At 44.8% G+C, this 17,464-nt stretch overlaps 1 protein-coding gene across 2 annotated transcripts in view; it reads right to left on the bottom strand.

Annotated features, from left to right (window-relative positions):
- The window catches only part of LOC147618915 (chaperone protein dnaJ 15-like), a 66,905-nt gene that overhangs the window by 15,724 nt on the left and 33,717 nt on the right, over positions 1 to 17,464 (bottom strand). For both annotated transcript variants that reach the window (XM_086774048.1, XM_086774049.1), the window contains exons 2-6: positions 15,878 to 16,001; positions 15,685 to 15,767; positions 15,308 to 15,419; positions 15,086 to 15,190; positions 14,946 to 14,996 (exon numbers count right to left, since the gene is read on the bottom strand). In XM_086774048.1, the coding sequence (XP_086630174.1) occupies positions 14,946 to 14,996; positions 15,086 to 15,190; positions 15,308 to 15,419; positions 15,685 to 15,767; positions 15,878 to 16,001 (475 nt within the window). The remainder of the gene's footprint in view (positions 1 to 14,945; positions 14,997 to 15,085; positions 15,191 to 15,307; positions 15,420 to 15,684; positions 15,768 to 15,877; positions 16,002 to 17,464) is intronic.

Raw genomic sequence — 17,464 nt, 5'->3', positions numbered from 1 at the left:
TGGCCAACTACAGCTCTGCTCTAACTGTGGTCAAGAGGTCTGTAATCCAAGTCGCATGTGGATGCTTTTCATGTTCCCTCTTAAGAGCAGCAATCCTAGGCCTAATAGCTCTCTCCTTGTCCAGAGCCTCCTGCTTCTTAGACAAGGCAATGCTATGATAATGATGGCTGGTCCTCTCAAGAGCTAGCGCAATATTATGACGAGGATCAGGACCGTCACAAGATCTCCATCTCTCTCTGATCTCAAGGGAAATGTCAGCATCTAGATAAAGAGAGTCAGGGATACGGATACGGGGAGAGGCCGAGCAAGTCCCAGGCTCCCTGAGACACAAAACGATCCAGACGTGCAAAGATGCTCTCATCCCCGCTCCTGCGGTTATGCCAAGAGAAAGATAAGGAATTTGGCCTTCTCTGGAAGTCATCCTCAGTCCAGCAATCCCTGCCAAAAAAGGAAAGCGTGAACCTCTCCCATGAGGCTCGCTCCAAAGGGTGTAAACCCCCTTCGCGTCCACCCTTCTTGTCAGAAGGTTGCTCAACCATATTAAAATCCCCTCCCACTATCCAATGATCAACCTGGGGAATGACATTTGTAATGGTGTCCCAAAAGGCCACCCTTTCACCTCTCACGTTAGGTGCATAGATATTCAGGATTCCCAATTTCTGACCCTCATGCATGATCAAGATCCATTGCGCTCTAGCAGGGATGATAACACCGTGCCCAATAACATGAGGTATAATAGATGCTACCACTAAAATACAAACACCCCCTCTAGTCCCGACTGCCGAGGACCAGAAGGTGTGGCCAAAAAGCATCTTACCAGTTTTGCCACACTGAGATCTATCCAATTTGTGTTCCTGCAACAAAAGCACATCCATAGACCCTCCTGTAACAACAGGGTGAAGCTGGTCCTTCAGAAGGCCCTTCCTACCACAGGTGGGAAGCCCTCCAAGGCCCTGAACACTCCATGAGACAATTCTCATGGAAGAGAAGAGGGTTTGACCCCCGATCTAAGAAGACGATGGGCAGCCTGAGGACGCCTCTCATAATGCGGGAGGACGGGAAAATCCACAAGGCAAAGTCCACTGACATGCCCTTGTCCGAGGCCCTGCACCGTGCCTGCATATGTACGAGAAACCTGTTCGCCCTACGGGGCATCAAGGGCAATGGCATCATGCTGAAAATCCTGCAATGCATGATCCCCACTGTGCTGAACATCCTGCATATCACCCCCTCCAAGTAGAGAGGACTCCATAAGATCATCCTGATCTGAAATATCATCTCTCTGCAAAGATGCATCAGCTGACACATCCCTCTGACGAGAAACATCATCTATCTGTACGTGATCCAAGGAAGCCTTCCCATCAATCGCACCAGGGGGGCGGGCGTGAGAGAGAACACGCCACACCTGGCGGACTGAAGGACGGGAAGGAACCAAGGGAGGTGGCGCCTGAGAGGCACGCTTACAAGGCCTCCTGTGACCTCGAGCCCGAGGACAATCTCGAGCAAAGTGACCCTGTTGGTGACAAACCCGGCACTGATCGGGTTTACCTGCAATCTCCATACGTTGCTTCAAAGGGCCACAAGGGCCCGGAAGCAAAACATAGTTCTCAAAGAGCTCAATGTCAGGGGCAAGAACCATGACCCTGGGGACAACATCCGCCGAGGCAGTGACCACCTGGGCAGAAGATGTCGGCAAGGCGTGAAGAAGGGGCACTTGAAGAACAAGCTCAAAGGCAGACCCGATGGCCTCTAACATAGGCCAATATGCACGCAGAAGACCTGGAAATCTGAGAGTAATCGGGAAACAGTTCCGGTCTTCCTCAACAGGGTCAAAATAGCTGGAGTAGGGAAGAAAGAATATCTTCCTCGGGCCCAACGGTAAAGGGCTGCCCTTCAAAACCTCTGAGGCTGCGTCCTCAGGGTCAAAATCCACTTGGAAGAAACCTCTTCCAAGCAACCTGACATCTCGAAAGTGTAGAGCGAGGTCGGAGGGCAGAGCCGCCAGGACCCAATCCCGAGCCTGGAGACGGGACGGGTGAGATCCAAAGATTCTGGCAATGAGGGTCGTTTTGGAGTCTTTCTCTATTTCGGCGTAGAGGACCGCGAGCTCGGCTTCGGAGAAAAAAATGGTTCGCCCGGCCGAGGGAGAATGATTAGCCATGATGCTAATCGAAGAAAAAAGCCGACTTGAACCCGGATAATGAGCAATCCGAACCAAGGGGAAGAGGAAGGCGATGAGGCGGAGGAAAGGAAAGGAGGGAGGAATGAACAACAAAAAAGGGAAGAAAGGGGGAGAGGCTGGACACAAAGGCGAAGAGGGGCAGGGGAGGGGCAGCACAGCAGCGCTGCGCTGAGGGAAGAGGCAGAGGAAGGAGGGGAGGCGATTAGAGGCGAAATGGGCGCGCAAAGGCAAGGAGGGGAGGCGGAGGAGGAATTCTAGACATACAGCGTCACAGAGAGAGATCATTACAGACTCAAACAGCTCCAGTGGAGGGACGACAGACACATATTACTACATTTTTTCAGAGATCCATCCCACTCCCAGCCCCTACACAGCTAGGAATTACTCTCCAAAGAGCAGAGACACTCAGAGCCCGCAGGAGACAGAGGACACCTGGCTTTCGGACACCACGCCTATACCAGAGAGAGATGACAGAGATCAGAGCTCAGTTTCACAGAGAGGGTGCGGAGCGACTGGCTCGCTTCAGAGCAGACCCAAGCATGTTCTTCAAGGAGCTGTGGACACCCCCTTCATTGATGTATACCATTTTATAACCCCAGTATGGTACAGGATGGAGCTAGCTAGGTTGCATATCATGATTGTATACTCCATGCATATAGCTTTGCATTCTCCTAGTAGTAGAGCTCCATCCCCTTTCCCACTCATTGTACTTATTGCACACCCAGATTCAGCTTTTTAGTTCAGTACTTTTTCATTTTGTTGGGATGACAGAGGATACCCCACACAGGTACACTGATTTGTCTCATAGGCTGAGTTCGGTCTTTTGGAAGACGTTAATAAAATCTTTCTTTCTTTCTTTCTCTCTCTCTCTCTCCCCCATCGGCCACGATCACCTCATCAGCTCCATATCCAAGACATGCTCCACCGCCATAAGGGAGACCTCTCGGCCATACTCGTCAACCCCATGCTTGACATTTTGGAGAGTGGTATGCCATCTACTCGGAGCTGATGTTGCTCCCATGTTTTTATGTTCTTAGTTTTCCATGACGAGTTTCCATGGACAGTTTTGTATCACCCCAGTGAGATAGCTATATTTCTGTTTTCATTCTGTTTTATTTTCCATTCCATGATGAGACATGGACATTATTCTACCACTTTGGTCCCATAGGCCCATTGGGTCTTTAGTAGACGCTTAATATATCTTTCTTTCTTTCTTTCTCTCTCAGCATCTCTCACTCTACACAGGATCATATGCTGATCACATGTAATGTCAAATGTTTTCATTTTACTGTTTCTTTCAGTTTTCCATGGCCCAGTATATCCATGGTACCATTGTATTACTTTTGGTCTCATAGGCCCTTGGGGTCTTCCGTAGACGTTAATATAACTTTCTTTCTTTCTTTCTCTCTCTCTCTCTCCAAGATGGGTAAGCCGCCTCCTTAGGCGCTCAACCGTTGGCGCCCACAAAGAAGAGGTTGTACCATTAGTATTTTTCACTAAACCTCATAAGTTTTCTCTTATCAAATGAAACTTGATTTTCATTTGCCAGGTGTGAAAACCTTGCCCATTGAATTTACCTTTGAACATATGAGAGGATATGATGAATAATGAGGTGGCCTTACCACTTGGTTAACACCAAGGGCAGTGTCTAATCTCAGTTCACAAGATGATTAGCATAGATAATTATGTCAAATTTGATGAATTTCTTCATTTTTCAAAAAAAAAAGCCCCAAATTTTTGATAGCAGAGGCTTCAATTTGACCAATTTGTGAACCCCCAAATTTTTGTTGAAATAATAGCAGCAATTTGACAGATTTCACCTGATTTTGCTAAAGAACAGGCCATTGATGGTGAAGTGACCGCAAGTGTGTTGTTGGCACAACTGGTGTGGCGAGGAATGGCACAAGAGAGGATAGTTGTGTAGTTGACGATGATGGGCAATGAAGGATGGCAAGCCACTCAAGGCGGTGCAGACAAACTGACAGCAGTTGCAACAACACAATGTGGCACACGGAGAAGGACCGCTAGTGACACACAAGTGGCTGACGGCGTCAATGTGCAGGTAGGCAGTCTGCAGGCAGCGCTAGCAGAGGTGCCAAGTCTGGTAGGTGGTAAGTTGGCAACTAGGCAATAGAGAAGACAACTATAGGGAACTACAGCTGAGGATGCGGAAGTGTGTTGACAGAGGCGGGCAAAGATAGACAACAGCTAGCGAAATTCCTAAAACTAGCTCTAATACCAAATTTTGCATTTTACGTTTAGGGTTTACAATTCAGATGAGCTATGTGCGTGAAAATGTCCATGGTGTGTAGAGAGAGAGAGGGATAAAGAGAGAACAAAGCTCTTAGAGAGTGATTTGCATAATTCAATGATTGATTATGTTGTAAATCCTTAACCAAGTACAATGCTATTATAGGCTTAGAGCCTTATCTTACGACTCAAAGACACACACTGAAACAGTGTCACATGGCACATGTGCTGACATCACTGCTTACTACATAATGATTGATTGATTATGTTGTAAATCCTTAACCAAGTACAATGCTATTATAGGCTTAGAGCCTTATCTTACGACTCAAAGACACACACTGAAACAGTGTCACATGGCACATGTGCTGACATCACTGCTTACTACATACACACACATAATATCTAGCCTTAAAGAGGCTGTTCACACACACATACATACTACCTAGTACCACTCATAGGAAGTGTTCACACACACACACTTAGAGAAGACCTTGATCCCAACGCTCCCAAGCTTGGGACAGAAAGATGCGTGCACTGCCTTAGCAGTAGATCTTTATTTCTTTGGATCACCTCACGAAGAGTCCACCACCATGCGTATCCCAAAATGCGGGAGTACCAACCTAGAGGCTCGGCAATCTGTTGACCCACCTAAAGGCTAGTCCGGATCTAGACCCATGCTCCATGAAGCTCTCCTTCTCTGCTTGACTAGCCCTATCCTCTATGGGTTTCCTGATCTCAGGATTTTCCTGAAAACTCTGCAAATGGCAATCCTTAGCTTGCAGCTCTCACAACAAGGCCTCTACATCAGGAACATTCCCACGATTGCAGCTTGTATTTTCATTGTTCTGCCACATGTGAGTATGAATGGCTTGACATTAAACTTAACCCTTGTGAGTTGGTAGCCATGAAGAATAGGCGCAAGTGGCATCCAAGATGAGAGTGGCACTTGTGGTGAAGAAAAAAGTTGATAATGAGATAGCGACACCACACTAGACCGGAACGGCCCACCTCCCCTTTTGGTAATGATGTATTCCTCAGGACTTGCTAGTACAAGCACTGGGGTGTCCACGAAGGACCACCAGATTTATACATGAAAAGCAACACATGAACACTCTTCCCCCATCACAACCCTCATCTCCCCATGGAGTAGGCGATACAGTGCTCTTGCTAAGGCTTTAGGTGACCGGCACAGTGGAGCAACCACCCTGTGTACCGCACCAAACCTCTGAGGCCTTACAGAGTACTACACATACTTACAAACCTATCAACGTCCTTGGAACATGTGAAAATACCTGGAGCCAATGGGCCAATGTTGGTCCCCAGAAATCCAACGCACTCCAAAGTTCCAACGCTTCCAGTAAGTCCTCAGGTGAAGGACAAAGGTGCTGGCAGCCTTCAGGAACTCTCTCCACAAACCAACGAGTCTTCGGATGAAGGCCAAGATAAGATGACAGCCTTCAAGGATGCCCTTCACGAACACCACGTTCCAACGATCACAAAGGAGAACTCCATGAAGGTATTGTCTTGTTGTGATATTCAGAAAGACCAATAACACTCCCTCTTTCTGTACAGCCAGATAGGATGATGATTGTGGACGGTACCGCAGCTTTCTGGTACGCAGCTTCGCAGCTTTAAGGTCACAGCTGCTGCACACAGATGTTATGGGCGTGACAACAGCGACGTAAAGACCAGCAGCAGCGGGGGTACAACACTTCGGAGTCCCCAGCAGCAGCAGTACAGCAGGCAGGCAGAAAACCTCTGTACGGCCTGAGGACAGCAAATCAGCTTTTACGTCAGTGCAGCAGGGAAAAGCACAGCTGAAACTGGTGTACGACAACCTTGTATAGATGCACAACACCCTGTAGGAGTGCGGACAGCAGAACTGGGCCGGTACGGCCAACTGTAGAGATTTCATACAGTGTATGGATAGAAGGAGAACATTGCTTTTCTGATGCAGAAGTTGACGGAAATGAGGCTGGTGCACTTTGTTGAACTCCATGATGATTTAGAAAGGGGCTAAGCCAATATATATATACAAGAAGTGCTTTTTGTGGGTAATAAAAGTTAAGCATGCTTTTCTTGTATTAATATACCCCCCCCAATTACAATGGCACAAGGCTTTAAATAAAATAAGAGGTGCAGCCTTTTAGAATAAAGTGCCCGCCCATGTCACTTATAAAGCGGGGATTACAAGGTTTACAACATTTCTAACATCTCAAATGAGCTTTAGCCTGATCAAGTCAACATGTCAAGATGTTAACAAACATAACACATCACACGCCCTAGCTGGACACTGTAATTGGTTTTGAGGGCCAACGAGCCGACTCAAAGCCTGTAGAATAGTTTCAAGGGTGGCAACAAGATTGGTCATGGCATTCATCTTAGCTTGCAAAGTGTTGAAACTTTGCTCCATCCATACCTGGTGCCCGATAGTAAAAGGAAACTGTGTAGTATCATTACGTTGAGCATTAATTTGTGGGCTTCTGCCAGTGGTAGGGTTAGATGGCGCCTCCATGGTAAGGAAGTGAAAGGTTTAAGAAACGATATTAGGATGGATGAGAGGGCTGAAGAGAAGTTTGCAGCTTTCGGAGACCAAGATCTTGGAGATGGCATATGTAGATCTTGCACAACCTCTATGTATGAGCCAACAAGAAGGGAGGGACTAAAATTTAGGGGTAATGAGTTAAAAAAGCATCCTTGCCTTAGTTTTATGTTTTTTGAGAAGCTAGGGCTCAAAATCAAGCCCCCTCCCGCTTTAGCTTAAAAAGAAAAAGCTCACTTATGCTTTTTTTACTCATGCTTTTCCCTGTTTTAACTATCACGCCTATCTTAGCCTTCCTTCTCCCACACGTCCGCAACCAAGCCCTGTATGCCGCCCTCTCCTCTGCTCGTTGTCTAAACTAACTGCACGACCTGCCCAGGCTCCTCGTGCAGCCCATGACCTCTCTCTTTCATTCAAAAACCCCCTATTTTATCCCCCTGCACACAGACCCCCACCACCCCTCTTTGATTTTACCCTCCCCTATCTGTCAACCTAGCCCCATTAAATTCCCCCACACCCCAAGCAGAAAGTAAAGGAAAGAGAAGGACAAAGAAAGAAGAAGATGTGGAAGAGAAAGCAAGGAGGGAGAAGTAGTAGAAAGCAAGAGGAAAACGAGGAAGAAGGCGATAGAAGCAAAGGGACAATAACAACAAAGCAAGCAACACAAGTGTAAAATGTAAGCGGAGAAGAAGAAGAAGGAAAGAAAACTGGGCAAGCAACAAACCAAAGAACCTGTCCAACATCATCCGGGCAAGGCATCAAGCAAGGGAGGCATAGCCAACGCCACCAAGCTGTTTGACAACCTCTATGACTTCCACACTAGAGAAACCACCAAGTGGAAGAACATGGACTGAGCATACCACAACCTCCTGCAACAAAAAGATAGCACCGTTTTGGATGCCCGCATGGAGATCAAAAGCTTGGCATTCGCCACTTCAGATAATACTCCAATAGAAGGGCGTGACCAAAGGAAGCTACACTTCTCCTCTTTGACACCTTGTTGTCGTCTCCCCATACTCTCACCCTTATCACCGCACCCTTTGGCTCTACCCCCTTCAATTCAACAGCTTTTTGTCTGATCCAATCTCCACCCCCACCTTTTCCACCATCCTTGCCCACATCAATTGTTGGGTATTAGGAATCTGTGTGTGTATCCATCGTACACATGTACTTCTGTTTGTGTTCCCACTTGTGTATGTGTGTGTGTGTGTGTGTGTGTGTGTGTGCACACGAGGTGTGTGTGTGTGTGTGTGTGTGCCCGGCTCGCCTGTTCCCTCGACCTACTCGCCCCCTTCTGTGTGTGCACGTGTGGTGAGGCGTGTGGTTCCTGAATTATATCAGGCCTGCTTCCTGGACTGTGTTGCCCCTCCAGCCCTCATCGCGATCACCTGGGGTCCCCTCTATGCGCACATTTACGCTGTCTTCATATCGTCTATCAGCCCCTTTTCCTCTCTTCCGCGTCCTGTGTGCGCCTGTACGAGTGTGTGCGCGCAGCTGTGTGTGTGTGTGTGTGTAGTGTGTGTGTGTGCGCTTCTTCTTGTCAGTTCTTCGCACGCCATCCTCTCTCCCCGTGCAGCTTCGCCTTCCTTTTCAGGTTCAGTTCGCATCTGCAGATTTTCTACAGTTCGAAATCAGTTTCAGAATTCCGGTGTACGGAGCTTTTCTTGATTCGCATCAGCAGAAGTCAGTTTCAGCATTCCAGCAAATAGAGCTTCTTTTTGATTGACATCAGCAGAAATTTTTAGGCTACTGTATACAGCATACAGCTTTCATATAAAAAAATATAATAAAGTTGTTTGGCAGTGTTGTACAGACTTTACTCTTGCAATTATGTCTGAGACTGTTGTGACCTATGCTCGCCGGGATAATGCTGCAGACAGTAACAAGAGGCAGCATACTGCAATTGAATCTGTCACCATGATTAAGCAAGATTCGTCGGATGCACAGTTTGTATATGAGACTTTATGTGAGGACTTTGTAGACAGTCGTGTCAAATGGAAGGACCCGCCTCCTTCTTTCAGTTATAAGATTAAATTGCCGACGATTGTGTCTCCTCTGCGTAGATACTCAGAGAAAGGGATTATCCTCTTCTTTCCGGGCAAAATGCCTTCTGCGCAAGAAGTAGCTCAATGGATTCAGTCCATTCTAGGTGGACCCTTTGTAGATGGAGTTCACTTTGCAGCAAGGGGTTTTTATGATGTATTACTGTCTGATGGTCAATATAAGCAGCAGATGCTTGAAACTTCTCCCCTTATGTTTGGTATACAGTTGGTACATGTGTTACCTTGGTCCCCGACCAAGGACTATCAGTCCTTGATTAGGCATCGTTGTCCTGTTTGGGTCGAGGTCGTGGATTTTCCGGAATATTTGAGGGAACATTTGCCAGGTATAGCAGCCACTCTGGGCAAAGTGGTTTGTGCACCTCGTCCTACAGGAAACAAAAACAGATTTTGCATCTTGTGGGATAGGGACCATGAGCAACCACCTGCAATTGCTGTTGAAGTAGAAAATGTGCGTGGCATGGGTGCACGTTATTTCAAATTAAATTGGGGAGTCTTTGCAGATACTTGTTTCACTTGTCATAAGTTTGGGCATATGGCTTCTGAATGTCCTTCTCTGCTGCATCCTCCGCTGTTATCTGCTGTACCTCCCATTTCAGCGAATGTGCAGCCTACTCAAGTTAAGGAGATACCAACAAATCAAGCCACTCGAAATACTCAAAAGGAGAAAGAGAAAGGAAAAGCTAAAGTTATTCCACAAGTTGTTTCTTCTTTGGCCGTGCCTAATCAACCCAAGGATAAAGGAAAAGATAAAATATCTTCGGCTGAATGGAAAACTCCGAAAAAAGCTACTATGGTTCGTCGTGCTCCCATTCCTTCACGTAATTGGACTGCATCTGCCACTATTGCACAGTCTTCCACTTCTTCGACTATGCTTTCTAGAATATGGTCAGATGTAGTTCGAGGTGCTTCCTTGAGTATGGATGCCGATGTAAATGCTTTGGATATGTGTGTTGATACGAATATGCATGAGTCTCTCTTGATTCAGGGCGAGGGCTCTCTCCCTGATTCAGTTGCTGTTATGCAGCATTGATTTTTGCTGGCTGTTCACTGTATATACCTTTGTACAGAGTTGATGTTTGATGCTCCAATAAAATGTCTTTCGTACAATATTAGAGGACTTTGTGATCCTGGTAAATTTAGGTTGTTTTGGCACTATGTACATAAAATGCAACCTCATCTGGTGTGTGTGCAAGAACACAATCAGCATACCTTAGTGGGTCAATCAGGTCACTTTGCTGGTTATGATATATTTTATGCGGGCACTCAGCATTACTCGGGAGTTTTTATGCTCGTTAAGCATGATCTGCAACCAATGTTGGCCTACAATGATTCTGCTGGCAGATGGATGGTCATTCAATGTTCATTGTATGGACAAATTTATGAATTTGCAGCAGTTTATGCGCCACAAAGCTCAGCTGACAGGGCAAATATATGGTCGCAAATGTTGGCTTATCCCTGGCTCCATAATGCATTCCTTTGTGGAGATTTTAATAATGCTCCATCTCCTGAATTTAATTCCACTGGAAGAACTCATATGCTTGGAGCTGAACGCAGAACATGGAATGATTTGCTCTCTTCCTGCAATATTTTGGACCTATGGCAGCATGTATTCCCTCGTCTGCAAGGGTTTACCTTTAATCACAATGCTTTTCCGCATATCTGGACACGTCTGGATCGCTGGTACTTGTTACATGCAGACCAATACGATGATTTTGTTTGCAAGCTATGGATTGATCGCTCCATGTTACTCTCTGATCATTCTCCTTTATGGTTAGGCCTTTATTTTGATATGCCACAGGATGTTTCTATTCTTCAGAAACATAGGCTGTTGCTTTTAAACAATAGTTATCTTGTGCATGCTGATTTCAAGGAAATGGTTTTGCAAGCCATTGAGCCTTTGCCCCTTCGAATGCATGAGGATATTGACATTGCTTGGTTTCAATTTGTTCAACGCATGCAGGCTGTGATCTGTGATTATGGTCGTTATTACATGGCCGACTTGCGGAATCGGATCTTGCATGCTAAAGAAACATGTCAATCTATGGCTGATCTTGCTCAGTTTCGGGTTTTAAATACCAATGAACAAGAATCTTTAATGCAGGCTAAGCACTTCCTCATGCTAAATGATCAGAGAAAATTGCAAAAATGGTTGACATGTTCGCGACATCGAGCTATCATAGATAAGGGTTGCTCTTCCAAAGATTTTTTCAAAAATCTACATGCTTCAAGACAAAAGGAATGCATCAGAAGGGTGAAAAAATCTGATGGTCAATGGACTCATTCTTTGTTGGAGCTCTCGTATATTGCTAGTCAGCATTTTGCAGCTCTTTTTGCTAAACCGCCAACTACTTCACTTGACATACTTAATGCTCGTTATGCTTTATTGCATCATGTTCGGCCCATTATTTCTCCACAGGATGCTTTGGAATTAGAATCTCCGTTCATTGATATTGAACTTAAAGATGCTTTACGTTCAATGGGTCGATGGAAATCTCCCGGATGGGATGGATTGACAGTGGAATTTTTCCATGCGTTTTGGCCTCAGCTGGAACAATCATTGCTGTATATGATCAATGAAGCTTGGGCAAATGATGTACTACCATCTTCTTGGAAAGAAGGATTGGTTAAGCTTTTCCCTAAACGGGATCTTTGTGAAGCTTTTTCTGATTGGAGGCCCATTACTCTTATGCCTGTCATCTATAAGCTTCTGACTAAGATGTTGGCAAATCATATTAAAGGATTTTTACATGATGGTTTGCATCCTGCGCAATATGGTTTTGTGCCTCGCAGGCAAATCAATGATAATTTGGCTAATGCTTATATTGCCATTGAATATGCCAAATACACTAAGCAGGATGTACTCATTTTGCAGGTTGATATCGAGAAAGCTTTTGATTCTGTGCATTGGGACTATATAGCTATGACTATGAGTTATCTTGGTTTCGGTGCAAAGTGGCAAAATATTGTGTATTGGCTCTATAATGACAGTGATGCTTCTTTGATTTTGAGCTCTTCTCTATCAGATTCTTGGAAATTGGGACGTTCAGTTCGCCAGGGTTGTCCGCTTAGTTCCTTGTTGTTTGCTATTGCCACACATCCTTTTCTTTGCTACTTGGATTTTTTGCAAGCTACTGATGAATTGCATGGCTTACAGCTTCCTGCTGGGCATATTTTCCTGGCTCAGGCTTATGCTGATGATTCTTTTTTTATGCCCAAGAATACGCAACAAGATCTTCAGAGATTAATGGAGGCTTTGGAACTTTTTGGTCTGGCTGCTGGTTTGAAAGTAAACTTCCGTAAGTCTACCTTGCTTGCGCTTAATGTACAGCAATGGCATCATGTATTGTGGCCCGGTGGAATACCTCCTGGTGGACATATCGTTCGTCATTTGGATTACCCTTTGGGTTGGCAGCTGTCATCTTCACAAATGATTCAATGGGTTATGCTAAAATTGAATCGCAAAATTGATTATTGGCAGCTTTTCACTTGGCCTCTTCATGTACGTCTCAGGATAGTGCAGGCTATTGTAATGGCTTACATGCAGTTCTTTCTTCCATTGATTATGTGGAGGAAAGCTGATATAGATCGGTTTATGTCTCTGGCAATGGCAATTGTGTGGAAAACTCAACATCGTAAAAAGGGTCTTCGTCTTTTGTCAATGCCAAAGATGTGTTCTCCAAAGATACATGGTGGCTTGAACATATTGAATATTCACTTTCATGTGCTTGCTCGTAAATCCACTTTGCTGTTGGAATTTGTACTACAGCGCCAGCCATGGGCTATTATGTTGGGTCATATGTGTATGTCTGTCTTCACCTGCTTTTGGAAAGTGGACTGTTACGTATTGGGATGCAATTTTCAGCCATTTCGATGGAAAAATTGTCGGCTGCCCTCTTTCATCTAAGTTAATTTTTGCCTAGAAACAGGTTACACAATATCTTTTTTGGAATCCCAGGCTTAATGCGCAATCTTCTTCGCTTCGCCTTGAGAGTATTCATTGGTCAAAGGCTTTTGATGTACCCTTGGCTCTACGTGAGCCTAGGAAGGCATATTTCCTTTCAAAGAAAGGAGTTTATCTTATTGATGATGTTTTGGATGCTGGTGGCCATGTGCTTTCTTTTGTGGTTGCCGCCAGAAAATTTGGTCTGGGGATGCATTATAGATCAATCTGGCAGCTTATTCGAGAGCTTCTTGCTCCTTTTGAACCAATTGCAGATTTGGATCGTTCTAATCGTTTGGTTGATTGAAGCCTTAGAAGAGAACAACCTGCACGAGGCCCTTTATCAATGGCTAAACTTTCGGTTCATTCGATATATCATCTCTTGTTGCCTGCCTCTTGGGTTCAAGAACATGCGAATTAGATTTGGCATCTTCATAAAAGTCAGGCTTGGTGGAAACAGCGGCTTCATTCTCTTTGGAAATGCAGTCTTCCTTTGAAAAGTAGACTTTTTTTATGGAGATGCTTGATTGGAGTCTTGCCAGTCGGCCTTTTCTTGACTAGGCGACTTTTGGCACCTTCAACTTGTCATAGTTGTGGTGCTTCTCAAGAGACAGTCTTTCATCTTTTGTGGAGTTGTCCTCTCACCAGGACTTTATTGGATCGAATTGCTGCACGTTTGAGAGCCCGCTTCCGACAGGCACCCTTTGGGAAATACTTTTGGATCTTCGGTCTTCTCCCTTCACCCCTTAGATCCTATAAAGTCTTCTTTGATTGGGTTCGCTATTGGGCTTTATGGACTACCTGGCAGTCTCGCAACAGGATAGTTTTTGCTGGGCCTCATTTGGATGCTTACTCATTCTTCCGTTCCTCTCTTCAGCAATCTTTATATGACTGTCTCTCTCTTCATGAGATTGACTCATCTCTGTATGCTCTTTTTACAGATTGTTTTTAGATGTTTAACTATGTTCACACTGAACATAGTGAACACTCTAGTAGTTTTTGCTGGGCCTCATTTGGATGCTTACTCATTCTTCCGTTCCTCTCTTCAGCAATCTTTATATGACTGTCTCTCTTCATGAGATTGACTCATCTCTGTATGCTCTTTTTACAGATTGTTTTTAGATGTTTAACTATGTTCACATTGAACATAGTGAACACTCTAGTAGTCTCCCTTGTATATGGTCTTTTTGGTGGGTTTTCCTCGTTTTGAGGTTTCCCACCTGTAATTAATGACATGAAGCTTTACAAAAAAAAAAAAAAAAGTGTGTGTGTGCACACTCACTTATGTGAGTAAGAGTGTGTGAACAACCTTTTATAGCCGCTTATGTGTGTATGTGACTCATGGAAGAGGTGACTTTAGAGGTCGGGGATATGCAAGAGGGACTGGAAGAGGTCGAGGATCTCAAGAAGGCTATGGACGAGGTTACCAAAGCAACTATCAAAACGGCAAACGCAAGGTAAGCTCTTGACTTGCAACAATGCTTGTCAATCTCATGAAAACAGAGTAGTTTGCCTTCCAGCATTGAGGGGGTATAACAAGAACCAATGTTACCACCTCAGGTTCCTCCTCAGATTGGACCAAGCATCTACTAGTTCATGTTTGTAGCACCCCACTTATGAGGAAAAGCTGTGCTTGAGTAGCAATATGGCTCATGCTAGACATGGGTGAACCATCAGCAGGACCTTGTACAAACTGTGCAGACCACACCACCAAAATGCTGCTGAGGTTTTATAGACTGCACTGGGCAGCATGTTTGCAGAACCAAAACCCATTGGAAAGTATGCCTGAGATGGGGGCAGCAGGTTAGATGCCATGTATCGAAATACCATTCTCTTAGTGCAAACAAAATGTCATGTGCCAACTTTACCTTATCCAATCAGATCTTATATCCTAAAAAGATCAACCAAGCTGAAACTCATTCTCTTAAAAGCCAGATTTCACTCCACACCAACAGAGGGGTATCTGACCTGCAAAGCCAAACCTAAACCACCATTGTCTTCCTGTTCAAAGTAAAGTAGCTGCCAAAACACACTAAGCTTGATTAGAGCAAAGCAACATAAAAATCAAACCCTAACAACTACTTACTTTTAGTTAATGCTAGATTTACCTTGAATTTACTTTGGGCTTGGGACGTTACTCGAACCACAACGCCAGCATTGGCCTGCTCCTCCGAGATGGTCACTCCGTAAAAATGAGCAACTTGCTTTTCAACCTGTCAACCAAGAACATTTGCAACCCTTAAACCCCCCCCCCCCCAACCCAAAAAAAAAAACTCACATCAAATATCCTAATTTTTTAAAGGGAAAAAATAGCACTCGGAGACACTTGCCCTGTCATTAAAAGGTCTACACAGTGGCAGCGGTCTGATTGTTACTGTCCCACTGATTGCCTCCTCCAGCACATAAGGGGAGATTGAAGTCTTTATAGGAACGCCGAGCTTGCTGAAATGTAGCCCGTTATGATATAGAACTTTGCAAAACAATGTTTTTTTAGGGTTTTGTGTGTGTGCGCTCATGTATGTATGTATACACACACGCATGTATGTATGTAAGGGGGGGAGGGTGTGTGTGTGCGCATGCATAGATAGTGTCAGGGTTCAAACTCACAGTCCCCCCGGGCAACATGGTGCAATAGCCATTCGGGCAAGGGCCCACCGACTTGACAAATACATATGAGGACTCAGCTAAACATAACGTGACAATATACCTGAAGAGAGCCGCAAACATGGTATTTACGGTACCAAGATTTGAAAGGTCAAGCTCCATCTCAAGACCGTCAATTTCTACAGCCTAATTATAAGAACAAAAGAATTAAACAACAACCAGCCCCTGGCTTCACTACTAGGTTTGGTATTTTTTCATTAAAAATAAATTATACCAAAAAGAACTTCCTGCAATACCTCGAAACCAGATTGATCATATAGTCTGCGTTTCTCGGGATCCGACAGTATTCCATATGAGTATGCAATCTCTTTGAACATCTCAGCCGCCTCTGGATTGTCCACATTTTTGTCTGGGTGAAACCTGTCCAAAATTACCCTACATTAACATTGTGTAGCTGAAGAATTAAGGCAGATAAAACCGAGCAGATCTAATTTTGGTCAAGGCAACCTATCAATTCCTTCTTAGAACAACTAGAGAGACAAGGCACAAATTCACCAACCCAACTAAAGGCTCAAAGGAAACAAACCACCCCGAGCGAAGGACAAGGCTGGTTAGGGTAGGGCATGTGTTCCTTGTAATGCAATTCTATACATTTGAGCTTTCTAGCAGTCCCACCTTGACATTGCTGCACATCTGCCAGACCAGAGTTGACCTCATTCTAAGGCACTCAAGTGTTATAAACTAACTGCAGCATGTCATACGGTAACCTACCAATTCCTTCTTAAAACAATTAGAGAGACAAGGCACAAATTCACCAGCCCAACTAAAGGTTCAAAAGAAACAAAACACCCCAAGGCAAGGACACGGCTGGTTAGGGTAGGGCATGTGTTCCTTGTAATGCAATTCTATACACTTGAGCTTTCTAGCAGTCCCACCTTGGCATTGCTGCACATCTGCCCTACCAGAGTTGACCTCATTCTAAGGCACTCAAGTGTTGTCACTAACTACAGGATGTCATACTACCAACATCATTATTTGTCTACAAAGTCCCTCAAGGCTAAGCCACTACAGACTTTCCTTGAAGACATGTTGCACCTTTGCTGAATTCTCAGGCTCAGTATGACAGCTCTATCGCTGCTCTATCATGCTCCATAGGGGTTATTGGGCTGCTCAAAGACTGAATGACAAAGTGGAAGTATCGGGCCTTCTATAGGTAGGAATTATTTTCAAGGGCAAACTCATTCACAGTAAATGTCCCCCTTACATCAATTGACCCTTTTGGGCAGGTCAAGAGTTAGGTCTTTAGATGGTCTTAGATTACCTCTTTTGCAGCCCAAAGGCCAAAGGTTTTGTAAAGTCTTTGTACTATATAATATACTGAAAATACAGCTCTCTCTCTCTCTCTTCTCTCTCTGTCTTTGTTGGTGCCTTGCATCAAGGTTCCTATTAAGTTACTTAGGGCTTCCATGCAAAGCAATGTCATAGATTACGATAAGTGCCAAAAGTACAATATAAGATGAACCCTACAATAAAATAAGAGTGGGTTCACACTGTCACGTGCATCCCGCACTTGGATGCCACATGGACATATATGAACAGAAGATGGACATGTAGCAAGGGGCCAGCCCTTAGTGCCACCCCAAAAAAGGGATGGAATCCCTTGCACGTAGGCTTTAGGCCACCAAAAAGAACCAAGATGGCCCCTGGCCTTGACTCATCATCAAAGGGGATAGGCTGCTGGTTATTAGGCAGCTTCAGGCTGTTTGGAATGCCAAAAACCCCACGCTAAAGGAGTGGAATGAAACCAAGGTGGGTAGTACAATCCAAATTTCTAAGAATATTAAACTTCACATTAAAGACACTAAGTACTAGATAGCTTCACC

This window comes from Cibotium barometz, chromosome 34 (assembly GCF_041138505.1).
Source record: "Cibotium barometz isolate CiBa-2024 chromosome 34, ASM4113850v1, whole genome shotgun sequence".
In the NCBI taxonomy this organism is placed as follows: Eukaryota; Viridiplantae; Streptophyta; class Polypodiopsida; order Cyatheales; family Cibotiaceae; genus Cibotium; species Cibotium barometz.
The sequence above is the reverse complement of the archived record's forward strand: the minus strand, read 5'-3'. Positions and strand labels throughout refer to the sequence as shown.